The sequence below is a fragment of the Procambarus clarkii genome, chromosome 62, assembly GCF_040958095.1.
Source record: "Procambarus clarkii isolate CNS0578487 chromosome 62, FALCON_Pclarkii_2.0, whole genome shotgun sequence".
Taxonomy (NCBI): domain Eukaryota; kingdom Metazoa; phylum Arthropoda; class Malacostraca; order Decapoda; family Cambaridae; genus Procambarus; species Procambarus clarkii.
Window position 1 is genome coordinate 27360568 of NC_091211.1, and position 24725 is coordinate 27385292.

The 24725-nt window shown below is 53.1% G+C and overlaps 1 protein-coding gene across 1 annotated transcript; it reads left to right on the forward strand.

The window, feature by feature from the left end:
- Positions 1-1552: 1552 nt before the first annotated feature.
- On the forward strand, positions 1553-12943 carry LOC138354371 (uncharacterized). Its single transcript, XM_069308545.1, has 2 exons — positions 1553-1570; positions 9113-12943. The coding sequence occupies exons 1-2, from the start codon at positions 1553-1555 to the stop codon at positions 12941-12943; spliced, it is 3849 nt and encodes a 1282-aa protein (XP_069164646.1).
- Positions 12944-24725: the final 11782 nt, after the last annotated feature.

Consider the following 24725-nt stretch of genomic DNA (forward strand, 5'->3'; position numbering starts at 1 on the left):
AATTTAAAGCTCAGTGTAGGAAACTACGAAGATGAAATTAGGTACTTTTTGGTTTTGTTTTTAAATGAGGCAAAAGTTTGACAGCTTTTTCAATTCATTAGGGAGTGAGCTCCATAGACTAGGTCCCTTTATTTGCATAGTGTTTACACAGATTAAATTTGACTCTGGGGATATCAGAGATATTTATTTCTGGTGTGGTGATAAAGGGTCCTATCTTATCTGTCCAGTCTATTATACATCTGTCTATTACATCTTCATTAGTAATCTATATCCTATCTACACCGTCCTCACACTCTACACCGTCCTCATACTCTACACCGTCCTCATACTCTACACCGTCCTCATACTCTACACCGTCCTCACACTCTACACCGTCCTCATACTCTACACCGTCCTCATACTCTACACCGTCCTCATACTCTACACCGTCCTCACACTCTACACCGTCCTCACACTCTACACCGTCCTCACACTCTACACCGTCCTCACACTCTACACCGTCCTCACACTCTACACCGTCCTCACACTCTACACCGTCCTCACACTCTACACCGTCCTCACACTCTACACCGTCCTCACACTCTACACCGTCCTCACACTCTACACCGTCCTCATACTCTACACCGTCCTCACACTCTACACCGTCCTCTCACACTCTACACCGTCCTCTCACACTCTACACCGTCCTCTCACACTCTACACCGTCCTCATACTCTACACCGTCCTCACACACTACACCGTCCTCTAACACTCTACACCGTCCTCACACTCTACACCGTCCTCACACACTACACCGTCCTCTCACACTCTACACCGTCCTCTCACACTCTACACCATCCTCATACTCTACACCGTCCTCACACTCTACACCGTCCTCACACTCTACACCGTCCTCACACTCTACACCGTCCTCACACTCTACACCGTCCTCACACTCTACACCGTCCTCATACTCTACACCGTCCTCACACTCTACACCGTCCTCATACTCTACACCGTCCTCACACTCTACACCGTCCTCATACTCTACACCGTCCTCTCACACTCTACACCGTCCTCATACTCTACACCGTCCTCACACTCTACACCGTCCTCACACTCTACACCGTCCTCACACTCTACACCGTCCTCACACACTACACCGTCCTCACACTCTACACCGTCCTCTCACACTCTACACCGTCCTCACACTCTACACCGTCCTCACACTCTACACCGTCCTCACACTCTACACCGTCCTCACACTCTACACCGTCCTCACACTCTACACCGTCCTCACACTCTACACCGTCCTCACACTCTACACCGTCCTCACACTCTACACCGTCCTCACACACTACACCGTCCTCACACTCTACACCGTCCTCTCACACTCTACACCGTCCTCACACTCTACACCGTCCTCATACTCTACACCGTCCTCACACTCTACACCGTCCTCACACTCTACACCGTCCTCACACTCTACACCGTCCTCACACTCTACACCGTCCTCACACTCTACACCGTCCTCACACTCTACACCGTCCTCACACTACCTGCATGACGCTCCATGACGAGTGAGAGTGAAGTAAAATAGGACGACTGTAAGTGGAAGCAAGAGCGACAAGTGGGTCTAAATAATGTAAGGAACTCGAGGCACCTTGTACAGGGGATCAGCAAGAGGAATGTACTGAAAGCAGAACCCTGGAAACACAAACCGAAACTGTCTTTATTTTCAGCTTGTTACAACCTGTAATAAAGTTGTTACATCTTGGCTTAACGTGTTTATGACGTATTAGAACGTTGTTACAACTTGCTATATTGGTTGTTATAACTGGTTAGGTGTTAAAACTTGTTCGAACGTTGTACCAACGTCGTAGATTCGCGGTGTGTTTGGCGGGAAGTTGTGGAAGCCACCTCCCTCTACAACTTCATGATCAGATTCGACAAAGACTTCAAACGTGAGAATAGTTATAAGAGAACAAGTACACCAAGGCTGGTAGACGGGGCATAGGGAGCTGAACCTCACTCTCCTGTAATTACTGATAGGCAAGTGTTGATAAGTACTTATAACTTATCAGCAAGATGACTTACTTACCTAGGCAGTAAGTACCACCCCCTTACAACCCCACCCACAACAATCCTACCCAACAACTACCCCCTACCCAACAACTCCACCCCCCCTCACCCAACAACAACTCCCCCCCCCCCACAACAACAACCCAACCACCACATCACTGAAGCACAACAAGGCGGGTATACCGCTGTGATGTTGTATGTGAGGTGCTGGGGCAGTGATAGTCACCCAGGGCGGGCTGTGAGGGCTGGGGCAGTGATAGAGCCAGCCGGGGGGTGGGGGGCTGTGAGGGCTGGGACAGTGATAGAGCCAGCCGGGGGGGGGCTGTGAGGGCTGGGACAGTGATAGAGCCAGCCGGGGGCTGTGAGGGCTGGGACAGTGATAGAGCCAGCCGGGGGGTGGGGGGCTGTGAGGGCTGGGACAGTGATAGTCACCCAGGGCGGGCTGTGAGGGCTGGGACAGTGATAGTTACCCAGGGCGGGCTGTGAGGGCTGGGACAGTGATAGTCACCCAGGGCGGGCTGTGAGGGCTGGGACAGTGATAGTCACCCAGGGCGGGCTGTGAGGGCTGGGGCAGTGATAGAGCCAGCCGGGGGGGGGGGGCTGTGAGGGCTGGGACAACCTTGGGGTGTGTGTAAAGTGTAGTCTGGCCGCCTGTCACACCATAATTACACGAGGTTACCTCATTAGTGCCTTTCCCCCCCCGCGGTAATTATCCAGGCGGGGAACTCACGGGCTGCTCCTGAGCACTCCAGGCAAGGGCAGTGTGTGTGTGTTTACTAGTTGTGTTTTGCGGGGGTTGAGCTTTGCTCTTTGGGCCCGCCTGGGCCCAAAGGGCACACTGCCCCAGCCCCGTGGCTGGGGCAGTGTGTGTGTGTTTGTGTGTGTGTGTGGCTGGGGCAGTGTGTGTGTGGCTGGGGCAGTGTGTGTGTGGCTGGGGCTGTGTGTGTGTGGCTGGGGCTGTGTGTGTGTGTGTGTGTGTGTGGCTGGGGCAGTGTGTGTGTGTTTGTGACTGGGGCAGTGTGTGTGTGTTTGTGGCTGGGGCAGTGTGTGTGTGTGTGGCTGGGGCAGTGTGTGTGTGTGTGTGGCTGGGGCAGTGTGTGTGTGTGTGTGTGTGTGTGGCTGGGGCAGTGTGTGTGTGTGTGGCTGGGCAGTGTGTGTGTGTGTGGCTGGGCAGTGTGTGTGTGTGTGTGGGGCTGGGGCAGTGTGTGTGTGTGTGTGGCTGGGGCAGTGTGTGTGGCTGGGGCAGTGTGTGTGGCTGGGGCAGTGTGTGTGTGTGTGGCTGGGGCAGTGTGTGTGTGTGTGTGTGTGTGGCTGGGGCAGTGTGTGTGTTTGTGTGGCTGGGGCAGTGTGTGTGTTTGTGTGGCTGGGGCAGTGTGTGTGTGTGTGTGGCTGGGGCAGTGTGTGTGTGTGTGTGGCTGGGGCAGTGTGTGTGTGGCTGGGGCAGTGTGTGTGTGTGTGTGTGGCTGGGGCAGTGTGTGTGTGTGTGTGGCTGGGGCAGTGTGTGTGTGTGTGTGGCTGGGGCAGTGCGTGTGTGTGTGTGTGTGGCTGGGGCAGTGCGTGTGTGTGTGTGTGGCTGGGGCAGTGCGTGTGTGTGTGTGTGGCTGGGGCAGTGCGTGTGTGTGTGTGTGTGGCTGGGGCAGTGTGTGTGTGTGTGTGTGGCTGGGGCAGTGTGTGTGTGTGTGTGTGTGGCTGGGGCAGTGTGTGTGTGTGGCTGGGGCAGTGTGTGTGTGTGTGTGTGTGTGTGTGTGTGTGTGTGTGGGGCTGGGGCAGTGTGTGTGTGTGGCTGGGGCAGTGTATGTGTGTGTGTGTGGCTGGGGCAGTGTGTGTGTGTGTGTGTGTGTGTGTGTGTGTGTGTGGCTGGGGCAGTGTGTGTGTGTGGCTGGGGCAGTGTGTGTGTGTGGCTGGGGCAGTGTGTGTGTGTGTGTGTGTGTGTGTGTGTGTGTGGGGCTGGGGCAGTGTGTGTGTGTGTGTGTGTGTGTGTGTGTGTGTGTGTGTGTGTGTGTGTGTGGCTGGGGCAGTGTGTGTGTGGCTGGGGCAGTGTGTGTGTGGCTGGGGCAGTGTGTGTGTGGCTGGGGCAGTGTGTGTGTGTGTGTGGCTGGGGCAGTGTGTGTGTGTGTGTGGCTGGGGCAGTGTGTGTGTGTGTGTGTGTGGCTGGGGCAGTGTGTGTGTGTGTGTGTGTGTGTGGCTAGGGCAGTGTGTGTGTGTGTGTGGCTGGGGCAGTGTGTGTGTGTGTGTGTGTGTGTGTGGCTGGGGCAGTGTGCGTGTGTGTGTGTGGCTGGGGCAGTGTGTACTCACCTAGTTGTACTCGCCTAGTTGTGTTTGCGGGGGTTGAACTCTGGCTCTTTGGTCCCGACTCTCAACCGTCAATCAACAGGTGTACAGATTCATGAGCCTATCGGGCTCTGTCATATCTACACTTGAAACTGTGTATGGAGTCAGCCTCCACCACATCACTTCCTAATGCATTCCATTTGTCAACCACTCTGACACTAAAAAAGTTCTTTCTAATATCTCTGTGGCTCATTTGGGCACTCAGTTTCCACCTGTGTCCCCTTGTGCGTGTTCCCCTTGTGTTAAATAGACTGTCTTTATCTACCCTATCAATCCCCTTCAGAATCTTGAATGTGGTGATCATGTCCCCCCCTAACTCTTCTGTCTTCCAGCGAAGTGAGGTTTAATTCCCGTAGTCTCTCCTCGTAGCTCATACCTCTCAGCTCGGGTACTAGTCTGGTGGCAAACCTTTGAACCTTTTCCAGTTTAGTCTTATCCTTGACTAGATATGGACTCCATGCTGGGGCTGCATACTCCAGGATTGGCCTGACATATGTGGTATACAAAGTTCTGAATGATTCTTTACACAAGTTTCTGAATGCCGTTCGTATGTTGGCCAGCCTGGCATATGCCGCTGATGTTATCCGCTTGATATGTGCTGCAGGAGACAGGTCTGGCGTGATATCAACCCCCAAGTCTTTTTCCTTCTCTGACTCCTGAAGAATTTCCTCTCCCAGATGATACCTTGTATCTGGCCTCCTGCTCCCTACACCTATCTTCATTACATTACATTTGGTTGGGTTAAACTCTAACAACCATTTGTTCGACCATTCCTTCAGCTTGTCTAGGTCTTCTTGAAGCCTCAAACAGTCCTCTTCTGTTTTAATCCTTCTCATAATTTTAGCATCGTCCGCAAACATTGAGAGAAATGAATCGATACCCTCTGGGAGATCATTTACATATATCAGAAACAAGATAGGACCGAGTACAGAGCCCAGTGGGACTCCACTGGTGACTTCACGCCAATCGGAGGTCTCACCCCTCACCGTAACTCTCTGCTTCCTATTGCTTAGATACTCCCTTATCCACTGGAGCACCTTACCAGCTACACCTGCCTGTCTCTCCAGCTTATGTACCAGCCTCTTATGCGGTACTGTGTCAAAGGCTTTCCGACAATCCAAGAAAATGCAGTCCGCCCAGCCCTCTCTGTCTTGCTTAATCTGTGTCACCTGATCGTAGAATTCTATCAAGCCTGTAAGGCAAGATTTACCCTCCCTGAATCCATGTTGGCGATTTGTCACGAAGTCCCTTCTCTCCAGATGTGTTACCAGGTTTTTTCTCACGATCTTCTCCATCACCTTGCATGGTATACAAGTCAAGGACACTGGCCTGTAGTTCAGTGCCTCTTGTCTGTCGCCCTTTTTGTATATTGGGACCACATTCGCCGTCTTCCATATTTCTGGTAGGTCTCCCGTCTCTAGTGACTTACTATACACTATGGAGAGTGGCAGGCAAAGTGCCTCTGCACACTCTTTCAGTACCCATGGTGAGATCCCATCTGGACCAACAGCCTTTCTAACATCCAGATCTAGCAGGTGTCTCTTGACCTCCTCTCTCGTAATTTCGAACTCCTCCAAGGCCGCCTGGTTTACCTCCCTTTCTCTTAGCACAGTGACCTCACCCTGTTCTATTGTGAAGACCTCCTGGAACCTCTTGTTGAGTTCCTCACACACCTCTCTGTCATTCTCTGTATACCTGTCCTCGCCTGTTCTAAGTTTCAATACCTGTTCTTTCACTGTTGTTTTCCTTCTGATGTGACTGTGGAGTAGCTTTGGTTCGGTCTTGGCTTTGTTTGCTATATCATTTTCAAAATTTTTCTCTGCTTCTCTTCTCACCCTGACGTACTCATTCCTGGTTCTCTGGTATCTCTCTCTGCTTTCTGGTGTTCTGTTATTCCGGAAGTTCCTCCACGCCTTTTTGTTCAGTTTCTTCGCTTCCATACATGCCCTATTATACCATGGATTCTTGTGTGTGTGTGTGTGTGTGTGTGTGTGTGTGTGTGTGTGTGTGTGTGTGTGTGTGTGTATGTGTGTGTGTGGCTGGGGCAGTGCGTGTGTGTGTGTGTGTGGCTGGGGCAGTGTATGTGTGTGTGTGTGTGGCTGGGACAGTGTGTGTGACTGGGGCAGTGTGTGTGTGTGTGACTGGGGCAGTGTGTGTGTGTGTGTGTGTGTGTGGCTGGGGCAGTGTGTGTGTGTGTGTGTGGCTGGGGCAGTGTGTGTGTTTGTGTGGCTGGGGCAGTGTGTGTGTGTGTGTGGCTGGGGCAGTGTGTGTGTGTGTGTGTGTGTGTGTGTGTGTGTGTGTGTGTGTGTGTGTGGCTGGGGCAGTGTGTGTGTGTGTGTGTGTGTGTGTTTGTGGCTGGGGCAGTGTGTGTGTGTGTGTGTGTGTGGCTGGGGCAGTGTGTGTGTGTGTGTGGCTGGGCAGTGTGTGTGTGTGGCTGGGCAGTGTGTGTGTGTGTGTGTGTGTGTGTGTGTGTGTGTGTGTGTGGCTGGGCAGTGTGTGTGTGTGTGGCTGGACAGTGTGTGTGTATGTGTGTGGCTGGGGCAGTGTGTGTGTGTGTGTGGCTGGGGCAGTGTGTGTGTGGGGCTGGGGCAGTGTGTGTGTGTGGCTGGGGCAGTGTGTGTGTGTGTGTGTGTGGCTGGGGCAGTGTGTGTGTGTGTGTGTGGCTGGGGCAGTGCGCGTGTGTGTGTGTGTGTGTGTGTGTGTGTGTGTGTGTGTGTGTGGCTGGGGCAGTGTGTGTGTGTGTGTGGCTGGTGCAGTGTGGCTGGGGCAGTGTGTGTGGCTGGGGCAGTGTGTGTGTGTGTGTGTGGCTGGGGCAGTGTGTGTGTGTGTGTGTGTGTGTGTGTGGCTGGGGCAGTGTGTGTGTGTGTGTGTGTGTGTGTGTGTGGCTGGTGCAGTGTGGCTGGTGCAGTGTGGCTGGTGCAGTGTGTGTGGCTGGTGCAGTGTGGCTGGTGCAGTGTGTGTGGCTGGTGCAGTGTGTGTGGCTGGGGCAGTGTGTGTGGCTGGTGCAGTGTGTGTGGCTGGTGCAGTGTGTGTGGCTGGTGCAGTGTGTGTGGCTGGTGCAGTGTGTGTGGCTGGTGCAGTGTGTGTGGCTGGGGCAGTGTGTGTGGCTGGGGCAGTGTGTGTGGCTGGGGCAGTGTGTGTGGCTGGGGCAGTGTGTGTGGCTGGGGCAGTGTGGTAGAGAGGAAGGAGAGGTGTGACAGCACACACCGTCGTGTTGCCTGCTGCTGGCAGTCAACATTCCTGGTGGATACACATCTGCTGTCCCGGCAAGAGAAGACCATTAGCTGCCGCCTGGGGCCTGAGTGATCCTAGGGCTTCCTAGGGCTTCCTAGGGCTTCCCAGGGCTCCAGTTACATACATTAAAGTTGCTTGGTGTAGGGGAGAGTGAGTGTGTCCGCCTCTAACAGACATTTCCAGCCCGGCATAGGAAAACCTGACCTATTTATACATGTAGCTATGGAATATTACTGTTCCAGCAGGCTGTGTAACACCATAAAGGTGTCTGTATACAATATGTACATAGAACATGAGTTAGCTAGACAAGAGTTTGAGAGGCGCCAGGTTGACTGGTCCTAGTAATTAAGAACTCACACATCTAGAGTGTTAATGACCATAAGTTGTCCAGGGGTCAGGTCGTGTGAAGTGACCTTGCTTCTGCTAAGCCGGTAATAGCAGACGGTTGGTAGTTACCTGGTTGATACCTGGTTGATGGGGTTCTGGGAGTTGTTCTACTCCCCAAGCCCGGCCCGAGGCCAGGCTTGACTTGTGAGAGTTTGGTCCACCAGGCTGTTGCTTGGAGCGGCCCGCAGGCCCACATACCCACCACAGCCCGGTTGGTCCGGCACTCCTTGGAGAAAACTATCTAGTTTCCTCTTGAAGATGTCCACGGTTGTTCCGGCAATATTTCTTATGCTTGCTGGGAGGACGTTGAACAACCGTGGACCTCTGATGTTTATACAGTGTTCTCTGATTGTGCCTATGGCACCTCTGCTCTTCACTGGTTCTATTCTACATTTTCTTCCATATTGTTCACTCCAGTACGTTGTTATTTTACTGTGTAGATTTGGTACTTGGCCCTCCAGTATCTTCCAGGTGTATATTATTTGATATCTCTCTCGTCTTCTTTCTAGTGAGTACATTTGGAGGGCTTTGAGACGATCCCAATAATTTGGTAGTGTCTTTCCATCAAACAAGCCGCTGGTTAAGGTGTGGTTGGTAGAGAGCCTGGAGCTACCTTACTTGTGGGCGGAGTTTAGCTCCCAGATTCGTAATAAATACCCAGGGAACTGTGCATTCGAGAGCATATAACACCATCAACAGAGAACAGATCAGACAGAGAGGCTGGAGGTTTGAACAGCAGCCAGTCTAGGCTGTCAGGCTGTCAACCTCTATCACCCCCCCCCCCACTCTATTCTACTTAGGCACAGTCCTTGGTGAGTTCAACGTGAAGGCGACTTATTCAGTGTTTCCCAAACTTAAGGTTGTGTGATTATCAGGGGCAGACAGGTGTAAGGTCCTCAGTGTCTTGTGTAATGACTTGCATTCTTTAGTAATCCTGACAGTGAACATTATGTTAAATTGCTTGAATTATGATATTTATCATGTTAAATATACTTGATTAACTTACTTTTTAATCTGACTTCAATTGTGTTCCCTAAATCTTGGGTTTTCTGATATATTGCAAACTAGAGTGTGGAGCACTCCACTCTCCTGTGTGCAGCACTCCACACTCCTGTGTGCAGCACTCCACACTCCTGTGTGCAGCACTCCACTCTCCTGTGTGCAGCACTCCACTCTCCTGTGTGCAGCACTCCACACTCCTGTGTGCAGCACTCCACACTCCTGTGTGCAGCACTCCACTCTCCTGTGTGCAGCACTCCACACTCCTGTGTGGAGCACTCCACACTCCTGTGTGCAGCACTCCACACTCCTGTGTGCAGCACTCCACTCTCCTGTGTGCAGCACTCCACTCTCCTGTGTGCAGCACTCCACACTCCTGTGTGCAGCACTCCACACTCCTGTGTGCAGCACTCCACTCTCCTGTGTGCAGCCTCCACACTCCTGTGTGGAGCACTCCACTCTCCTGTGTGCAGCACTCCACACTCCTGTGCGGAGCACTCCACACTCCTGTGTGCAGCACTCCACACTCCTGTGCGGAGCACTCCACACTCCTGTGCGGAGCACTCCACACTCCTGTGCGGAGCACTCCACACTCCTGTGCGGAGCACTCCACACTCCTGTGCGGAGCACTCCACACTCCTGTGCGGAGCACTCCACACTCCTGTGCGGAGCACTCCACACTCCTGTGCGGAGCACTCCACACTCCTGTGCGGAGCACTCCACACTCCTGTGCGGAGCACTCCACACTCCTGTGCGGAGCACTCCACACTCCTGTGCGGAGCACTCCACACTCCTGTGCGGAGCACTCCACACTCCTGTGCGGAGCACTCCACACTCCTGTGCGGAGCACTCCACACTCCTGTGCGGAGCACTCCACACTCCTGTGCGGAGCACTCCACACTCCTGTGCGGAGCACTCCACACTCCTGTGCGGAGCACTCCACACTCCTGTGCGGAGCACTCCACACTCCTGTGCGGAGCACTCCACACTCCTGTGCGGAGCACTCCACACTCCTGTGCGGAGCACTCCACACTCCTGTGCGGAGCACTCCACACTCCTGTGCGGAGCACTCCACACTCCTGTGCGGAGCACTCCACACTCCTGTGCGGAGCACTCCACACTCCTGTGCGGAGCACTCCACACTCCTGTGCGGAGCACTCCACACTCCTGTGCGGAGCACTCCACACTCCTGTGCGGAGCACTCCACACTCCTGTGCGGAGCACTCCACACTCCTGTGCGGAGCACTCCACACTCCTGTGCGGAGCACTCCACACTCCTGTGCGGAGCACTCCACACTCCTGTGCGGAGCACTCCACACTCCTGTGCGGAGCACTCCACACTCCTGTGCGGAGCACTCCACACTCCTGTGCGGAGCACTCCACACTCCTGTGCGGAGCACTCCACACTCCTGTGCGGAGCACTCCACACTCCTGTGCGGAGCACTCCACACTCCTGTGCGGAGCACTCCACACTCCTGTGCGGAGCACTCCACACTCCTGTGCGGAGCACTCCACACTCCTGTGCGGAGCACTCCACACTCCTGTGCGGAGCACTCCACACTCCTGTGCGGAGCACTCCACACTCCTGTGCGGAGCACTCCACACTCCTGTGCGGAGCACTCCACACTCCTGTGCGGAGCACTCCACACTCCTGTGCGGAGCACTCCACACTCCTGTGCGGAGCACTCCACACTCCTGTGCGGAGCACTCCACACTCCTGTGCGGAGCACTCCACACTCCTGTGCGGAGCACTCCACACTCCTGTGCGGAGCACTCCACACTCCTGTGCGGAGCACTCCACACTCCTGTGCGGAGCACTCCACACTCCTGTGCGGAGCACTCCACACTCCTGTGCGGAGCACTCCACACTCCTGTGCGGAGCACTCCACACTCCTGTGCGGAGCACTCCACACTCCTGTGCGGAGCACTCCACACTCCTGTGCGGAGCACTCCACACTCCTGTGCGGAGCACTCCACACTCCTGTGCGGAGCACTCCACACTCCTGTGCGGAGCACTCCACACTCCTGTGCGGAGCACTCCACACTCCTGTGCGGAGCACTCCACACTCCTGTGCGGAGCACTCCACACTCCTGTGCGGAGCACTCCACACTCCTGTGCGGAGCACTCCACACTCCTGTGCGGAGCACTCCACACTCCTGTGCGGAGCACTCCACACTCCTGTGCGGAGCACTCCACACTCCTGTGCGGAGCACTCCACACTCCTGTGCGGAGCACTCCACACTCCTGTGCGGAGCACTCCACACTCCTGTGCGGAGCACTCCACACTCCTGTGCGGAGCACTCCACACTCCTGTGCGGAGCACTCCACACTCCTGTGCGGAGCACTCCACACTCCTGTGCGGAGCACTCCACACTCCTGTGCGGAGCACTCCACACTCCTGTGCGGAGCACTCCACACTCCTGTGCGGAGCACTCCACACTCCTGTGCGGAGCACTCCACACTCCTGTGCGGAGCACTCCACACTCCTGTGCGGAGCACTCCACACTCCTGTGCGGAGCACTCCACACTCCTGTGCGGAGCACTCCACACTCCTGTGCGGAGCACTCCACACTCCTGTGCGGAGCACTCCACACTCCTGTGCGGAGCACTCCACACTCCTGTGCGGAGCACTCCACACTCCTGTGCGGAGCACTCCACACTCCTGTGCGGAGCACTCCACACTCCTGTGCGGAGCACTCCACACTCCTGTGCGGAGCACTCCACACTCCTGTGCGGAGCACTCCACACTCCTGTGCGGAGCACTCCACACTCCTGTGCGGAGCACTCCACACTCCTGTGCGGAGCACTCCACACTCCTGTGCGGAGCACTCCACACTCCTGTGCGGAGCACTCCACACTCCTGTGCGGAGCACTCCACACTCCTGTGCGGAGCACTCCACACTCCTGTGCGGAGCACTCCACACTCCTGTGCGGAGCACTCCACACTCCTGTGCGGAGCACTCCACACTCCTGTGCGGAGCACTCCACACTCCTGTGCGGAGCACTCCACACTCCTGTGCGGAGCACTCCACACTCCTGTGCGGAGCACTCCACACTCCTGTGCGGAGCACTCCACACTCCTGTGCGGAGCACTCCACACTCCTGTGCGGAGCACTCCACACTCCTGTGCGGAGCACTCCACACTCCTGTGCGGAGCACTCCACACTCCTGTGCGGAGCACTCCACACTCCTGTGCGGAGCACTCCACACTCCTGTGCGGAGCACTCCACACTCCTGTGCGGAGCACTCCACACTCCTGTGCGGAGCACTCCACACTCCTGTGCGGAGCACTCCACACTCCTGTGCGGAGCACTCCACACTCCTGTGCGGAGCACTCCACACTCCTGTGCGGAGCACTCCACACTCCTGTGCGGAGCACTCCACACTCCTGTGCGGAGCACTCCACACTCCTGTGCGGAGCACTCCACACTCCTGTGCGGAGCACTCCACACTCCTGTGCGGAGCACTCCACACTCCTGTGCGGAGCACTCCACACTCCTGTGCGGAGCACTCCACACTCCTGTGCGGAGCACTCCACACTCCTGTGCGGAGCACTCCACACTCCTGTGCGGAGCACTCCACACTCCTGTGCGGAGCACTCCACACTCCTGTGCGGAGCACTCCACACTCCTGTGCGGAGCACTCCACACTCCTGTGCGGAGCACTCCACACTCCTGTGCGGAGCACTCCACACTCCTGTGCGGAGCACTCCACACTCCTGTGCGGAGCACTCCACACTCCTGTGCGGAGCACTCCACACTCCTGTGCGGAGCACTCCACACTCCTGTGCGGAGCACTCCACACTCCTGTGCGGAGCACTCCACACTCCTGTGCGGAGCACTCCACACTCCTGTGCGGAGCACTCCACACTCCTGTGCGGAGCACTCCACACTCCTGTGCGGAGCACTCCACACTGGTGGTGGGCCCTGACGCACGAGGGGGAGCCGGTGGTGGGCCCTGACGCACGAGGGAGGTGTGGCCGTCCCAGGTGACAGGACGGGGCGTCAAAGGCGTCCATCACCACCTGTCAATTAGCAGCGTGATGACACCTGAGACGCTGGTGAGCGGTCGGCTTTCATCCTGTCACTCAGGGGCCCGACCATCACCACAGATGTGTCACTCAGGGGCCCGACCATCACCACAGATGTGTCACTCAGGGGCCCGACCATCACCACAGATGTGTCACTCAGGGGCCCGACCATCAACTCAGATGTGTCAGGGACCCGACCATCACCACAAATGTGTCACTCAGGGACCCGACCCTGGTCCCTGGATCGGGTGTCGTGCGCTAGGCTGGGGTACCTGGAAGGGTCTAAGTGGAGCGCCTAAACTCCCTCACCAACTCTCACTTTCACTCAGCGTCGTGAACCACCGAGTGCCTATCCTTAGTAGGAGCTTTATGATGATATGTTCCGCTTCTCTAGTAAGAAGCAGCACCCCGCAGCTCATAAGCTCATCAGATTAGACATATCCTTACAAACCCGGACCGTCACAGCGCCGCAGCGATGGCGTCCAGCACAGCCCCGTCCTCCAAACAAAGACCCAAAGTCAGTTCCATCCACCCGCCAAACCCCATGTAGCTGTTTATGAATGAAAAACGGTTTACACAGGACTCACAACTGCTGACGTTCGAACACTTTTGGAACAAGTGCTTCACTGACGACTGTTGTTCGAACCACAACGCTGTAAATGCTTCACCCACGTACTACAAATACAAATAATCGCCAACAGAACCTGAACACCTAACCTAACCTATGCTTATATATGCACAATATGCTCATTTAAAAAAATTTACTTATATTTAAAAAAATTCCAATTTTGAATGACCAGCATGTTGAAATTGATGAATGCGTCTTTGGGGTCGACTGCGGGATGGAATGAATGGGTTGTCCAACACCACCACCACACAGCCGTACACCAGGCCTTGGGGAGATGGAATGGGGCTTAAGTGGAGTGCCTAAACTCTTCTTCAATACCGAATTGTAAAAGTATTTTCAATAGAAACATTATTGAATTTGCTTTAATGCAGATGACAAAATCACGTATTTTGAACATTAGCAATAGTGTGTAATTTAGATCTATTTTTTATTGATCAGTTAAAGCACAATTTGACAATTTGAGTAAGATCATTGGTGCACATTTCTCACTAAACCTTGTTAATATCCTACTATTTCATAAGACATTGCATCTCACCTTTCCTGCCTATATCCTCACCACTGAACTGTAAATCCATCCTTTTGAAGATGTATTATTAAATACGAAAGTACTTGAGGAAATTCCTATCTTAATCCTTCCTTCGTGGTCTGACACTGTCACATTGTTCCTCACTTGTTAATTTCTTCGTGATTTACACCCACACTAAAATCATTATATATAAATGGAAATGTTCGTTTGTGCATAACCGCTAATCTCCGAAAGTTCTTCACCGATTGCTTTGAAATTTTCACACAACGTTCCATTCACATCCGAACATGTTTTTATATGCATATTATATAGATGTCACGTCTGTGACGGTAAAAAAAAATCATGCTTTTTCTGAAAAATTTTGTTTTTCATGTGAGGGAAATCTTCGAAACCTCTTTACCGATTGCTTTTAAATTTTGACACAACGTTGCATTCGAATAGGCGCATCTTTTTATATACCAACTATATGCATGCCTCGCCTGTGACAGGAAAAAACATGCTTTTTTTTTAACAGCGCCATCTGTTGGACGTAAGAGCAACACACACTGTAATCTCCGAAAGTTCTTCCCCCGTTGAGTTGCTTAGGCAGTCTGTATGTGGGAGTGGGTATCTGGCTGATGATTGGCCGAAGTGGGTGTCCAGGATTGTGGGTCTTGTCATTCCCATTCACACAACCAGGTTTGTATTCCCCAATAACCTTTGGCAGGTGGAGGCAAGAAAATATCATCACTCAACTGGTTAAAGGTGAGATTGCTAATATTGTTTTCACCAGAGAAATGATGTTTTTTCATCATCAATCGACCTAAAAAACTTAATATATTGTTACCAGTTTTCCCAAAGAGTATCCTCTTGATAGAGCTTATAACCTTGACGGGGCCTATAAGGCAAGACGGATACATAAGGATGGTCAACCTCTCAACAGGATCATCATTGTTTGGAATGGCAGTGACCCTCCCCCTCAACATTACACCTTCTTTGGACATTTCATCCCATAAAGTCCTATAAAACCTTGGGTATCCCCCCCTGTAGTTTGTTATAAGTGCCATGGTACTCATCATATCTCTAGGTACTGTCAACATGACCCTGTGTGTGGTCTCTGTGCTGAACAGCACGAAACAAGGGAGTGTCCTCACAGGGACCCCCCTACCCTTGAGGATGGGGAGGAAGCCTCTCCTCTGGTCCGGAAGTGTCCCAGATGTTTGCGTCAAGGTGTAGATGTTTGGCATCGTGACTGCCCTCGACGCCCCGCCCTCTCTACCATGAGCAGGACGCCAGAGACGTCTGGTCCAGCTGCAGGAGGCACCCAGCTGGAAGCTCCTAATGTCAGCTCTAGTAAGCAGTTTCCAACCCTCGATGGGCTAAGGCAAACAAGCAAAGATGCAGAAGAAATTGACTGGTTAAAAAATAAAATTATGGAATTGGAAATTAAAATACAAACATTAGTGACGAATCTGCCCGGTGATAGTGAAGTGAATCATGCTAGCGATAGTGATCAAGTAAATTCTCCCAGCACCAGTAGTGATGCGAGTGGTAATGTTGCAGCTGCTGAGGCTACTTCACCTGTCCCTACGGAACGTGAGTGTCAAATCCCCGTGGGGCATGGTGTTAGAGTAGTCATTGATCCCTCACTGGCACCCCAACTAGATCGTCAAGACACCCTTGATTTGGTTAAAGGTAAAGAGTTTAAGAGAATACCAACTTCTACTCAGGTTAGACGCCTCCTAGACAAAAGTACTCAGGAAACACGGAACAAAATTACTTATGTTCTCCAAGTGTTTAACGAGCTTAAATGTTACCTTAATTCCCTTGACACTTAACCATGGCTCATCAAACAAAAACAATTAAGTTTCTTTCTTGGAATATTCGAAGTGTTTATCTTCGGATAAATGACGTAATCTTGTATGCTAAAATGAGAGACGTGGATGTGATGTGTTTACAGGAACCATATACGTCCACAACAATCAAGAAGGTCCCACCCAGGATACCTGGGTATATACATACAACAGTATTGGAACTGGTTTACTAACGTATATTAAGAGTGGATTAATCTGTAAACTAATTAAAAATCATAGGAGTGATAGTATACATCATCAAAAATTCAAATTACAAACTGCATATAGCCATTTCCTACTGTATAACATATATGGACGATATAGTGTACTTAAAGCAGACCTGCTACCGAAAGCTACAGGTAACACAGCTATGTTATGTATGGGTGACTTTAATGCTCGTCACTTAACTTTTACCCCTCCTGCGGTTCCTGTTCCTCTTCACCACCTCCCTCTTTCTGTCCGGTTATCTCGCCTGCAGGATTCTCTTTCCGTTCGTATTTCTGATGTTTCTCCTCGTGTTGTTCCTTCTTTGCCCCCGTGGAGGGTCCCTCTTCCGCGGTTTTGTACATCCTTGACTCGTATCACTAAAGCTTTTACCCCTCCTACAGTTCTAAAACGCCTTTTCCTCGAGCACTTTTCTTCTCACTCCCGCTCCGTTTCTGTCTTCACCGATGGGTCTAAGTCAGCGGACGGTGTTGGCTACTCAGTTGTTTTTCCTGATCGCACTTATATGTGTCGCTTGCCTCCGGAGACTAGCATCTTTACAGCGGAACTTTATGCTATTCTCTATGCTCTTCGTCTCCTGCTTTCTCGTTGTCAGTCTTCCTTTGTGGTTGTTGTTGACTCTCGTAGTGCCCTCATGGCTCTCGGGTGCTTTAATCCAGTTCATCCGGTAGTTGTCGAGATCCAGCATTGGCTGTTTCTCGTTCACAGTAAACTTAAGTCGGTTGAGTTTTGTTGGGTTCCCAGCCATATTGGCGTGTCTTTAAATGAGCGTGCGGATGCTGCCGCTAAGGAAGCTGTCCGCTCTTGTCCCATCTCTCGTAAAGGCATTCCGTATTCCGACTTTTACCCGGTTATCCATTCCTCAGTCCTTACCCGTTGGCAGGCTTCTTGGTTGTCTGTTACTGGTAACAAGCTACGTACTCTTAAATGTTGTGTTTCCTCGTGGCCGTCCTCCTTCCACCGTAACCGGCGGTGGGAAACAGCTCTAGCGAGGTTGCGTATTGGCCATACTCGCTTAACCCATGGTCACTTGATGGAGCGCCGCCCTGCTCCTTATTGTCCTAGTTGCATTGTCCCTCTTACGGTCGTGCATGTCCTTCTTGAATGTCCTGACTTCCAGGACGAGCGTGTGTCTTGCTTTCCGACCGCCCCTCGCGGTCACCTGTCCCTCGATAGAATTCTTGGCGACTCGGATACTTTTGATATCGTTCGCCTTATGCGTTTTTGTTCTCGTATTGGCATCCTTGGTGATATTTAGCGCCCTCTGATTATTTTGCGTATTTGATGGTGCTACATAGCCTTCCCGGTTTGGTGCCTTCTTTTGATAATTACTTACTTACTTTAATGCTCGTCACACTGCTCTTGGTGACGTTCAGTGTAACAATAATGGAAGGGTCTTCTTGAAATATCTTAATGATCATAATATTACTGTGTATGATACTGATAAACAGACCCATTTATTGGGGGGTAGACTGGATTATGTGATTGAATACAGCCTAGCAGATAGCAACGTCAACGTTAAGCTCATCCCAGAACTAGTAAGTGATCATTTTGCAATATATTGTGAATACAATGTAGCGGATATTAGGTCCAATCCTCATCCTAGAGTTAAAATTAACATTCCAGACAATCTGAAACAGCACTTTAAGGCTTATGTACATAAGTGGTACACTGGGTTCCAAGGGGTTGTCATAGCCAGGGGGTGGTAATGGGGGACGAGCTCCCATGACCTATAAAATGCTCCTATACGGCATGCGTCTCAAATAGCCTCTGACAACCAAGTCCAACTCCTGGCCTGCACGGGTGGCTTAGTCTAAGTCCGGCGGAACTGCTTTTACCGACAGGAGAAGGGGCGAGGGCGTGCCTCTGGCGCCTTAAAACCAGCTGCTCCGGGTAGATGGGACTCGATAGCCTGGGAAGGCAGCCCATCTAGGGGAAGGAAAACCCTGATTTTAAACCTCCGCTGCCTTGCGGCCATACCCTTGTTTTTGGGAAGGCTTCAGGAGTCAACCTCGAGGAAAAATCCGGAGTTGGAGCCCCTAAGGCAGTTCGTTGTTGACGTCGACCTCGTTCTGGCAGCTCCTGCGACGTTGCTGGAACCATGCGTATTGGCATTTGCCTCTCTATTGGATAATTTCAGCAACGTGGAGAGGGGGGGACCTGCTGCATGGGTAACAGCTTCTCCTCCATATCTACCTACCCAGGCTTTGCGCCCTGGAGAGGACACACCAGCTTCGCCTCACAGCGTCGAACCAACACGGGAAGCGACAGTCTACCGGTTTTAAGTCTTCTGCTCGATTGGCGAAGAGTGTGACGCCAGGGGTTGCTTCCGACGGTGGGAGGGGTCATCGCGCCCCACTGGGCAGCTACCGCCCGCCTCAAGCTGGGCAAACCCCTGCCAATAAGGTGTTGCCTCGCCACGGTCCGTTAACCTCACTGGGTGCGTGGGGTTTAGGGTGAAAACTGACAAGCGGCCCGACAACTTTGCACCAAGCAATACCAAACCAAAGAAGAAAATATCAACTGCCCTAAAGCTGGGCACATGGAACGTCAGGACACTGACACCAGGTTTCTCTGACGACCTGCAAGAAATCAATGACGCCCGAAAAACAGCAATCATCGATAGGGAGCTGAGCAAGCTGCAGATGGATATTGTTGCTCTCCAAGAGACCAGGCTCCCAGGATCAGGATCTGTGAGAGAGAGGACCTTCTCTTTCTTCTGGCAAGGAAAACCTCCAGATGAGACCAGAGAACATGGTGTGGGATTTGCCGTCAGGAATGCACTGTTGGGACACATTATGCCACCGATGGGGGAAACCGAACGAATTCTGTCTCTGCAACTGTACTCCCAAACAGGACCAGTCAATGTAATTAGTGCATATGCACCAACCCTGACTTCTCCAGCAGAGGCAAAGGAAAAATTCTACGATGACCTCAACAGAGTCATAGCGAGAATCCCTGTAAAGGAGCCACTGTTCATCCTCGGCGACTTCAACGCCAGAGTGGGTGCCGAGCACAACATTTGGCCCACTTGCCTGGGTCAATTCGGCATAGGAAGGATGAATGAGAACGGGCAACGTCTGCTAGAACTCTGCTGCCTTCATGGTCTTTGTGTCACCAACACGTTCTTCGGCACAAAGCCTCAACACCGAGTATCTTGGAGACACCCCAGATCCAAGCACTGGCACCAGCTTGACCTGATTCTTACCAGGCGTGCAAGTCTACCCAGCGTCAAGATTACGCGTAGCTACCAGAGTGCTGTCTGTGACACCGACCACTCCCTGGTATGTAGCAGGGTCAAGATGCAACCAAAGAAGATTCATCACTCGAAAAAGGCGGGCAGACCTCGCATCGACACCACCAAGACCCGCAACCAGGACAAGGTGGAAGATTTTGCACACGTGCTCGAGGAAGCTCTTCCTGGCCCAGCTGGGGTCACTGCCTGTAAAAGATGGGAGCACTTCAGAGACGCTGTGTTCAACGCTGCCATTTCCACCTTTGGCAAGAAGACCAGCAGGTCGGCAGACTGGTTCGAGGCTCACTCGGAAGAGATGACACCTGTAATCGAAGAGAAGAGAAACGCCTTGGCAGCCTACAAAGCCTGCCCAAGTCGGCGCAACTTACAGATCCTTCGGGCCGTCCGCTGCAAAGTGCAGCAGAGCGCCAGGCGATGTGCCAACAACTATTGGCTCCAGCTCTGCTCCCAGATACAGACTGCAGCGGATACAGGCAATGTAAGGGGAATGTATGACGGCATCAAGCAGGCCCTTGGCCCAATCCAGAGGAAGACCGCTCCTCTGAAATCTGCCACTGGCGAGGTGATACAGGACCAGACACTGCAGCTGAAGCGCTGGGTCGAGCACTACTCTGAGCTATACGCCAGGGACAATGTGGTCACCGAAGATGCCCTGAGCGCCATTGAGTGTCTGCCTGTGTTAATGGAGCTCGACAGTGAACCGACCCTGGAAGAACTCAGCGATGCCCTAGACTCCCTTGCTTCTGGTAAAGCTCCTGGCAAAGATGGCATTCCTGCTGAGACCTTGAAGTGCTGCAGAGGTAGCCTGCTCATGGAGCTGCACGAAATTCTCTGCCTCTGCTGGGAAGAAGGAGAGGTGCCACAGGACATGAGGGATGCCAACATCGTCACACTGTATAAGAATAAAGGTGACAGGGGCGACTGCAACAACTACCGTGGAATCTCCCTCCTCAGTATTGTCGGAAAGCTGTTTGCTCGAGTCGCATTGAAGAGGCTCCAAGTACTTGCAGAGAGTTTATCCAGAATCACAATGTGGATTCAGAGCTGGCAGGTCCACCATCGACATGGTCTTTTCCCTCAGACAACTGCAGGAGAAATGCAGGGAACAGAAGCAGCCACTCTTTGTAGCCTTCATAGACCTGACGAAGGCCTTCGACCTCGTCAGCAGGGATGGCCTGTTCAAGATCCTCCCCAAGATCGGATGCCCACCCAGGCTCCTCAGCATCATCAGATCTTTCCATGAGAACATGAGGGGCACCGTGGTCTTTGATGGCCTAACATCAGGCGACTTTGACATCCGAAGTGGAGTAAAGCAGGGCTGCGTACTGGCTCCAACCCTATTCGGGATTTTCTTTGCAGTTATGCTGCGGCACGCCTTCGGATCTGTCACGGAAGGCATTTACCTCCGGACCAGGTCGGATGGGAAGCTCTTTAACCTCGCCAGGCTGAGAGCCAAGACAAAGGTTCGGCTGAGGTGTCTGCGCGACTTCCTCTTTGCCGACGACGCAGCAGTCACTGCCCACTCAGCTGAAGACCTCCAACGGCTCATAACCCGCTTCAGCGAGGCCTCTCAGGCTTTCGGACTCACCATCAGTCTGAAGAAAACACAAGTCATGGGACAAGGAGTGGACTCCCCACCTGACATCGGCATCTCTGATTCCAAACTGGAAGTTGTTCACGACTTCGTGTACCTGGGCTCCACAATCTCTGACTCCCTCTCTCTTGATACGGAGCTAAACAAACGCATCGGTAAGGCATCTACTACCATGTCCAAACTGACAAAGAGAGTGTGGGCCAACAATAGGCTGACTGAGCATACTAAGATTCAGGTTTACAGATCCTGTGTCCTGAGCACTCTCCTTTATGGCAGTGAGTCTTGGACACTCCGCGCCCGTCAGGAAAGACGGCTGAATGCCTACCACATGCGCTGCCTTAGACACATCTTGGACATCACCTGGCAGGACAAGGTGACAAACAACAACGTCTTGGGGAGAGCAAGAATCACCAGCATGTACACAATGCTGAAACAGAGACGAATGCGCTGGCTCGGGCCCGTTGTGCGAATGGGCGACGGCAGGATCCCCAAGGATCTCCTGTATGGAGAGCTGAGGCAGGGAAAGCGTCCAGTAGGCAAGCCCCAGCTACGGTACAAAGACGTATGCAAAAGGGACCTGAAAGCCATGGACGTCGATCTTGCTATATGGGAGACACTGGCTGCAGACCGTTCAGCCTGGAGGCAGTCTGTTCAACGAGGTCTCTCCAAGTTCGAGGAGTCACTTGCCAAGGAATCGGAGGCAAAGAGACAGAGAAGGAAAGCCGGTAACCAGGAAGACAGACCAGAATCGGACTTCGTTTGTGCTCGGTGTGGGATGGACTGCCACTCTCGGATTGGCCTCATCAGTCACACCAGACGCTGCACCAGGATTGACAACTAGGGCGCAACTCCATAGTCTCCCGAGACTGAAGGATGCCTACTGGTACACTGGGTATACACCTGTATCAGTGGACCACTTTTACAATGATCTTGTCAGTATCATTACCAGTTATTATGATACCTGGGTTAAATCAAGGAAAAAAAAAGAACACTCGTTCTTCCTCATGGACAGAGGATCCTATTATTATTGCAGAGCTAAAGTGCTTCAGCTGCTGACTCTTATAAACGAGACAAAACAGCTGACAATTTACTTGCATTCCTTAATACCAACAGAGATTTTCGCGAGCTTAAGGGTCAAGTTAAGGACACATATTGGGAACAATTCCTACAAGGTATCAATAGAACTACAACATTACCAGAAATGTGGAAAAAAATTAAAAACATTACCAAACCTTCAGCCCCAGTTCAGCTTCATCATACTCCCCCCCTCCCCGCTCAGCTCGTTGTCGCCGTGTGGGGGCTTAGTGGGCGGCTGCCGGAGTGTGATGCTCCTTGGGACAGTCCTCTGTCCTTTTCTAGCCTTATGCTCCTGCTGCCGTCCTCTCCAATTCTGCTGGGCATCTTTTCCTTTTCCTTCTGTTTCGTTTTTCTCCCCCCTCTTCTCCTATCTGCTTGCCGTTTCCTGCCGACCTTTTGCTCGTTCTGGTTCTTCCCTTGGACTTCTTCTATTCTGACGCCCGGGTGCTTGAGGAGGCATACTCAAGCACCCGTAGAACTGTAGTACCCGATGTCGAGAGCGAGGGGAACCTTTTATTGTCAATCCCCCTTTCGTCACTGAACCCGATCTCGACGGACTGTCGGTTTCTTAAGGTGGCGTTTGTGGGGCGTATACTCACGACGCACCCCTAGGAGGCCCCGACAAGATCGGCGATAGCTTCTTGTTGGGTGTCCTGCCTCTAATTGTGGCTCCATGGTGGGTGTGGGGGCACATTCGTGAATGAATTCTTCTTTTCGTCAAGATGATAACCCCTGTTTCGACTTCTTCTGGTTTACCTTCTCAGGCTCGTGGGGTGGGCGACCAAGCCCCCGAGTCGGTCCGTATTGGAAGACCGGGCTCTGTAGCCTCCGCTGCATTGGGCCCCGACCTTGCTCCTCCTTTGGCCTCTCTGACTCCTTCCCCTGGCTCCCCTCCCTCCTCTGTGGTTGGGTCGAGCCCCAAGCCCCCAGTGGTGACTACCTCGTCCCCTGGCGCGGCTCCTTCTCTAGTTGTAACTACTACGCCTTTTAACCCCTCTCTCTCTGGGGGTTCTCACCGCCGTCCTCGTCACGGCCGCCCTCGCTCGATTCCTTCCAGTTCTGCTACCTATCAAGCCTTGTTTGGTCCCGCTTCGTGGGCCAAATATTTTGATCTCCTCCCTCTTGATTCTGCGCCTCCTGACGATTTCTCCCTCCATCGACATCTCATTGATTCCGTGGATGCCTCCATTACTTTTAACCCCACTCGTCTCGGTACACGTGTCGTTGCTGCTCCTTCTCAGGATGCTGCTTCCCGCTTGGCTGCCTTATCCTGCCTTGGCGAGACCCCCGTTCGGGTCTCGAAGAACGCTCAGTTGAATGCCAGTGTTGGCACTATTTTGCTCCCGCCCCATGTTGCGACCGGTGTTCGGGACCTGCGCGACTGCCACGACGATATTCGACATATTCTCGCTGCCCAGGGCCATTCTATTCTCCAGGTGGACACGTTTACTCGTCCCCCTCGTGGTAGTCGCCGTCAACCCCTCCGGGTTGTGAAGGTTACCTTTGATGGTAGGACCCTTCCACCCTCTGTCATTCTTGCTGGTGCCAGGTGCTCTGTCCAGGAGTACATTCCTTCTCCTCGGCTCTGCAACAAGTGCTGGAGGTTTGGGCATGGTGCCCTCCGCTGCTCCGGGACTGTCTCTCTCTGTCCTATGTGTGGTGGTGAAGGTCACTCTAAGTCGGAGTGCACTTCTCCCCAGGCTCGTTGCCTCAACTGCGGTGAGGCCCATCCTACCTTCTCCCGTGCGTGTGTCCATTACAAGCTTGAGGCAGCCGTCCTCAACTTGAAGCACCGGGAGCGTTTATCTTTTCCTGAGGCGAGGCGCCAGGTTCGCCAGCTCCCGCCTTATGCTAATATCTCTTATGCTCGCGTGTTGCGCTCTTCCTCTCCTCGTCCTTCCCGCCTTCCTCAGACTCACAACCGTTTCCGGGCCTTGGACCCTGATGCGCCCACTGCCCCCTCCTCTGTTCCTTTGGGTTCTCTCCCGAAGGATCCTCCTCCTGGTCCTCTGTCTGGGGTTCCCCTTCCTTCTACCCGGTCTGTCGTGTCTTCTGTGTCTTCTTCCTCGTCTCCCTCCGATCCTCCTTCCCATCCTCTTCCTCCATCTATCGGCTCTCCCCACCGCCTGTCGGTGTGGGCGGATGTCCATCGCTCTCCTAACGGCCGTCGTGTGTGCTCTCGTTCGGCTTCTCCTGTTGAGACACTGGAATCCGTTGCCCAGTACGTAGTTGCTGGGACACCGGTCTCTTTAAGTCAGAAACGTATGCCTGGCTCCTCTCCTTCCTCTTCCCCGGCGGGTAAGAAGGCTTCGCTTTCTTCCTCCGCTCCTCCTTCTGGCTCTGTTGCTCCTTCCCCTCCCGTTTCAGTGCTTGCGCCCTCTGTTCCTGCTATGGAGGTTTCTTTGGCCCCTGCTTCCCTTTCGGTTGCTGCTCTTGCTGGGGTGCGCTCCCCTCTTTCTACTCCCCCTCTCCCTGCTGCTGTCCTTGACTGCTCCTCTCCGTTGTCTCCTCCTCTTCCTCCTCCTCCGGACCCTGCCCGCCCAC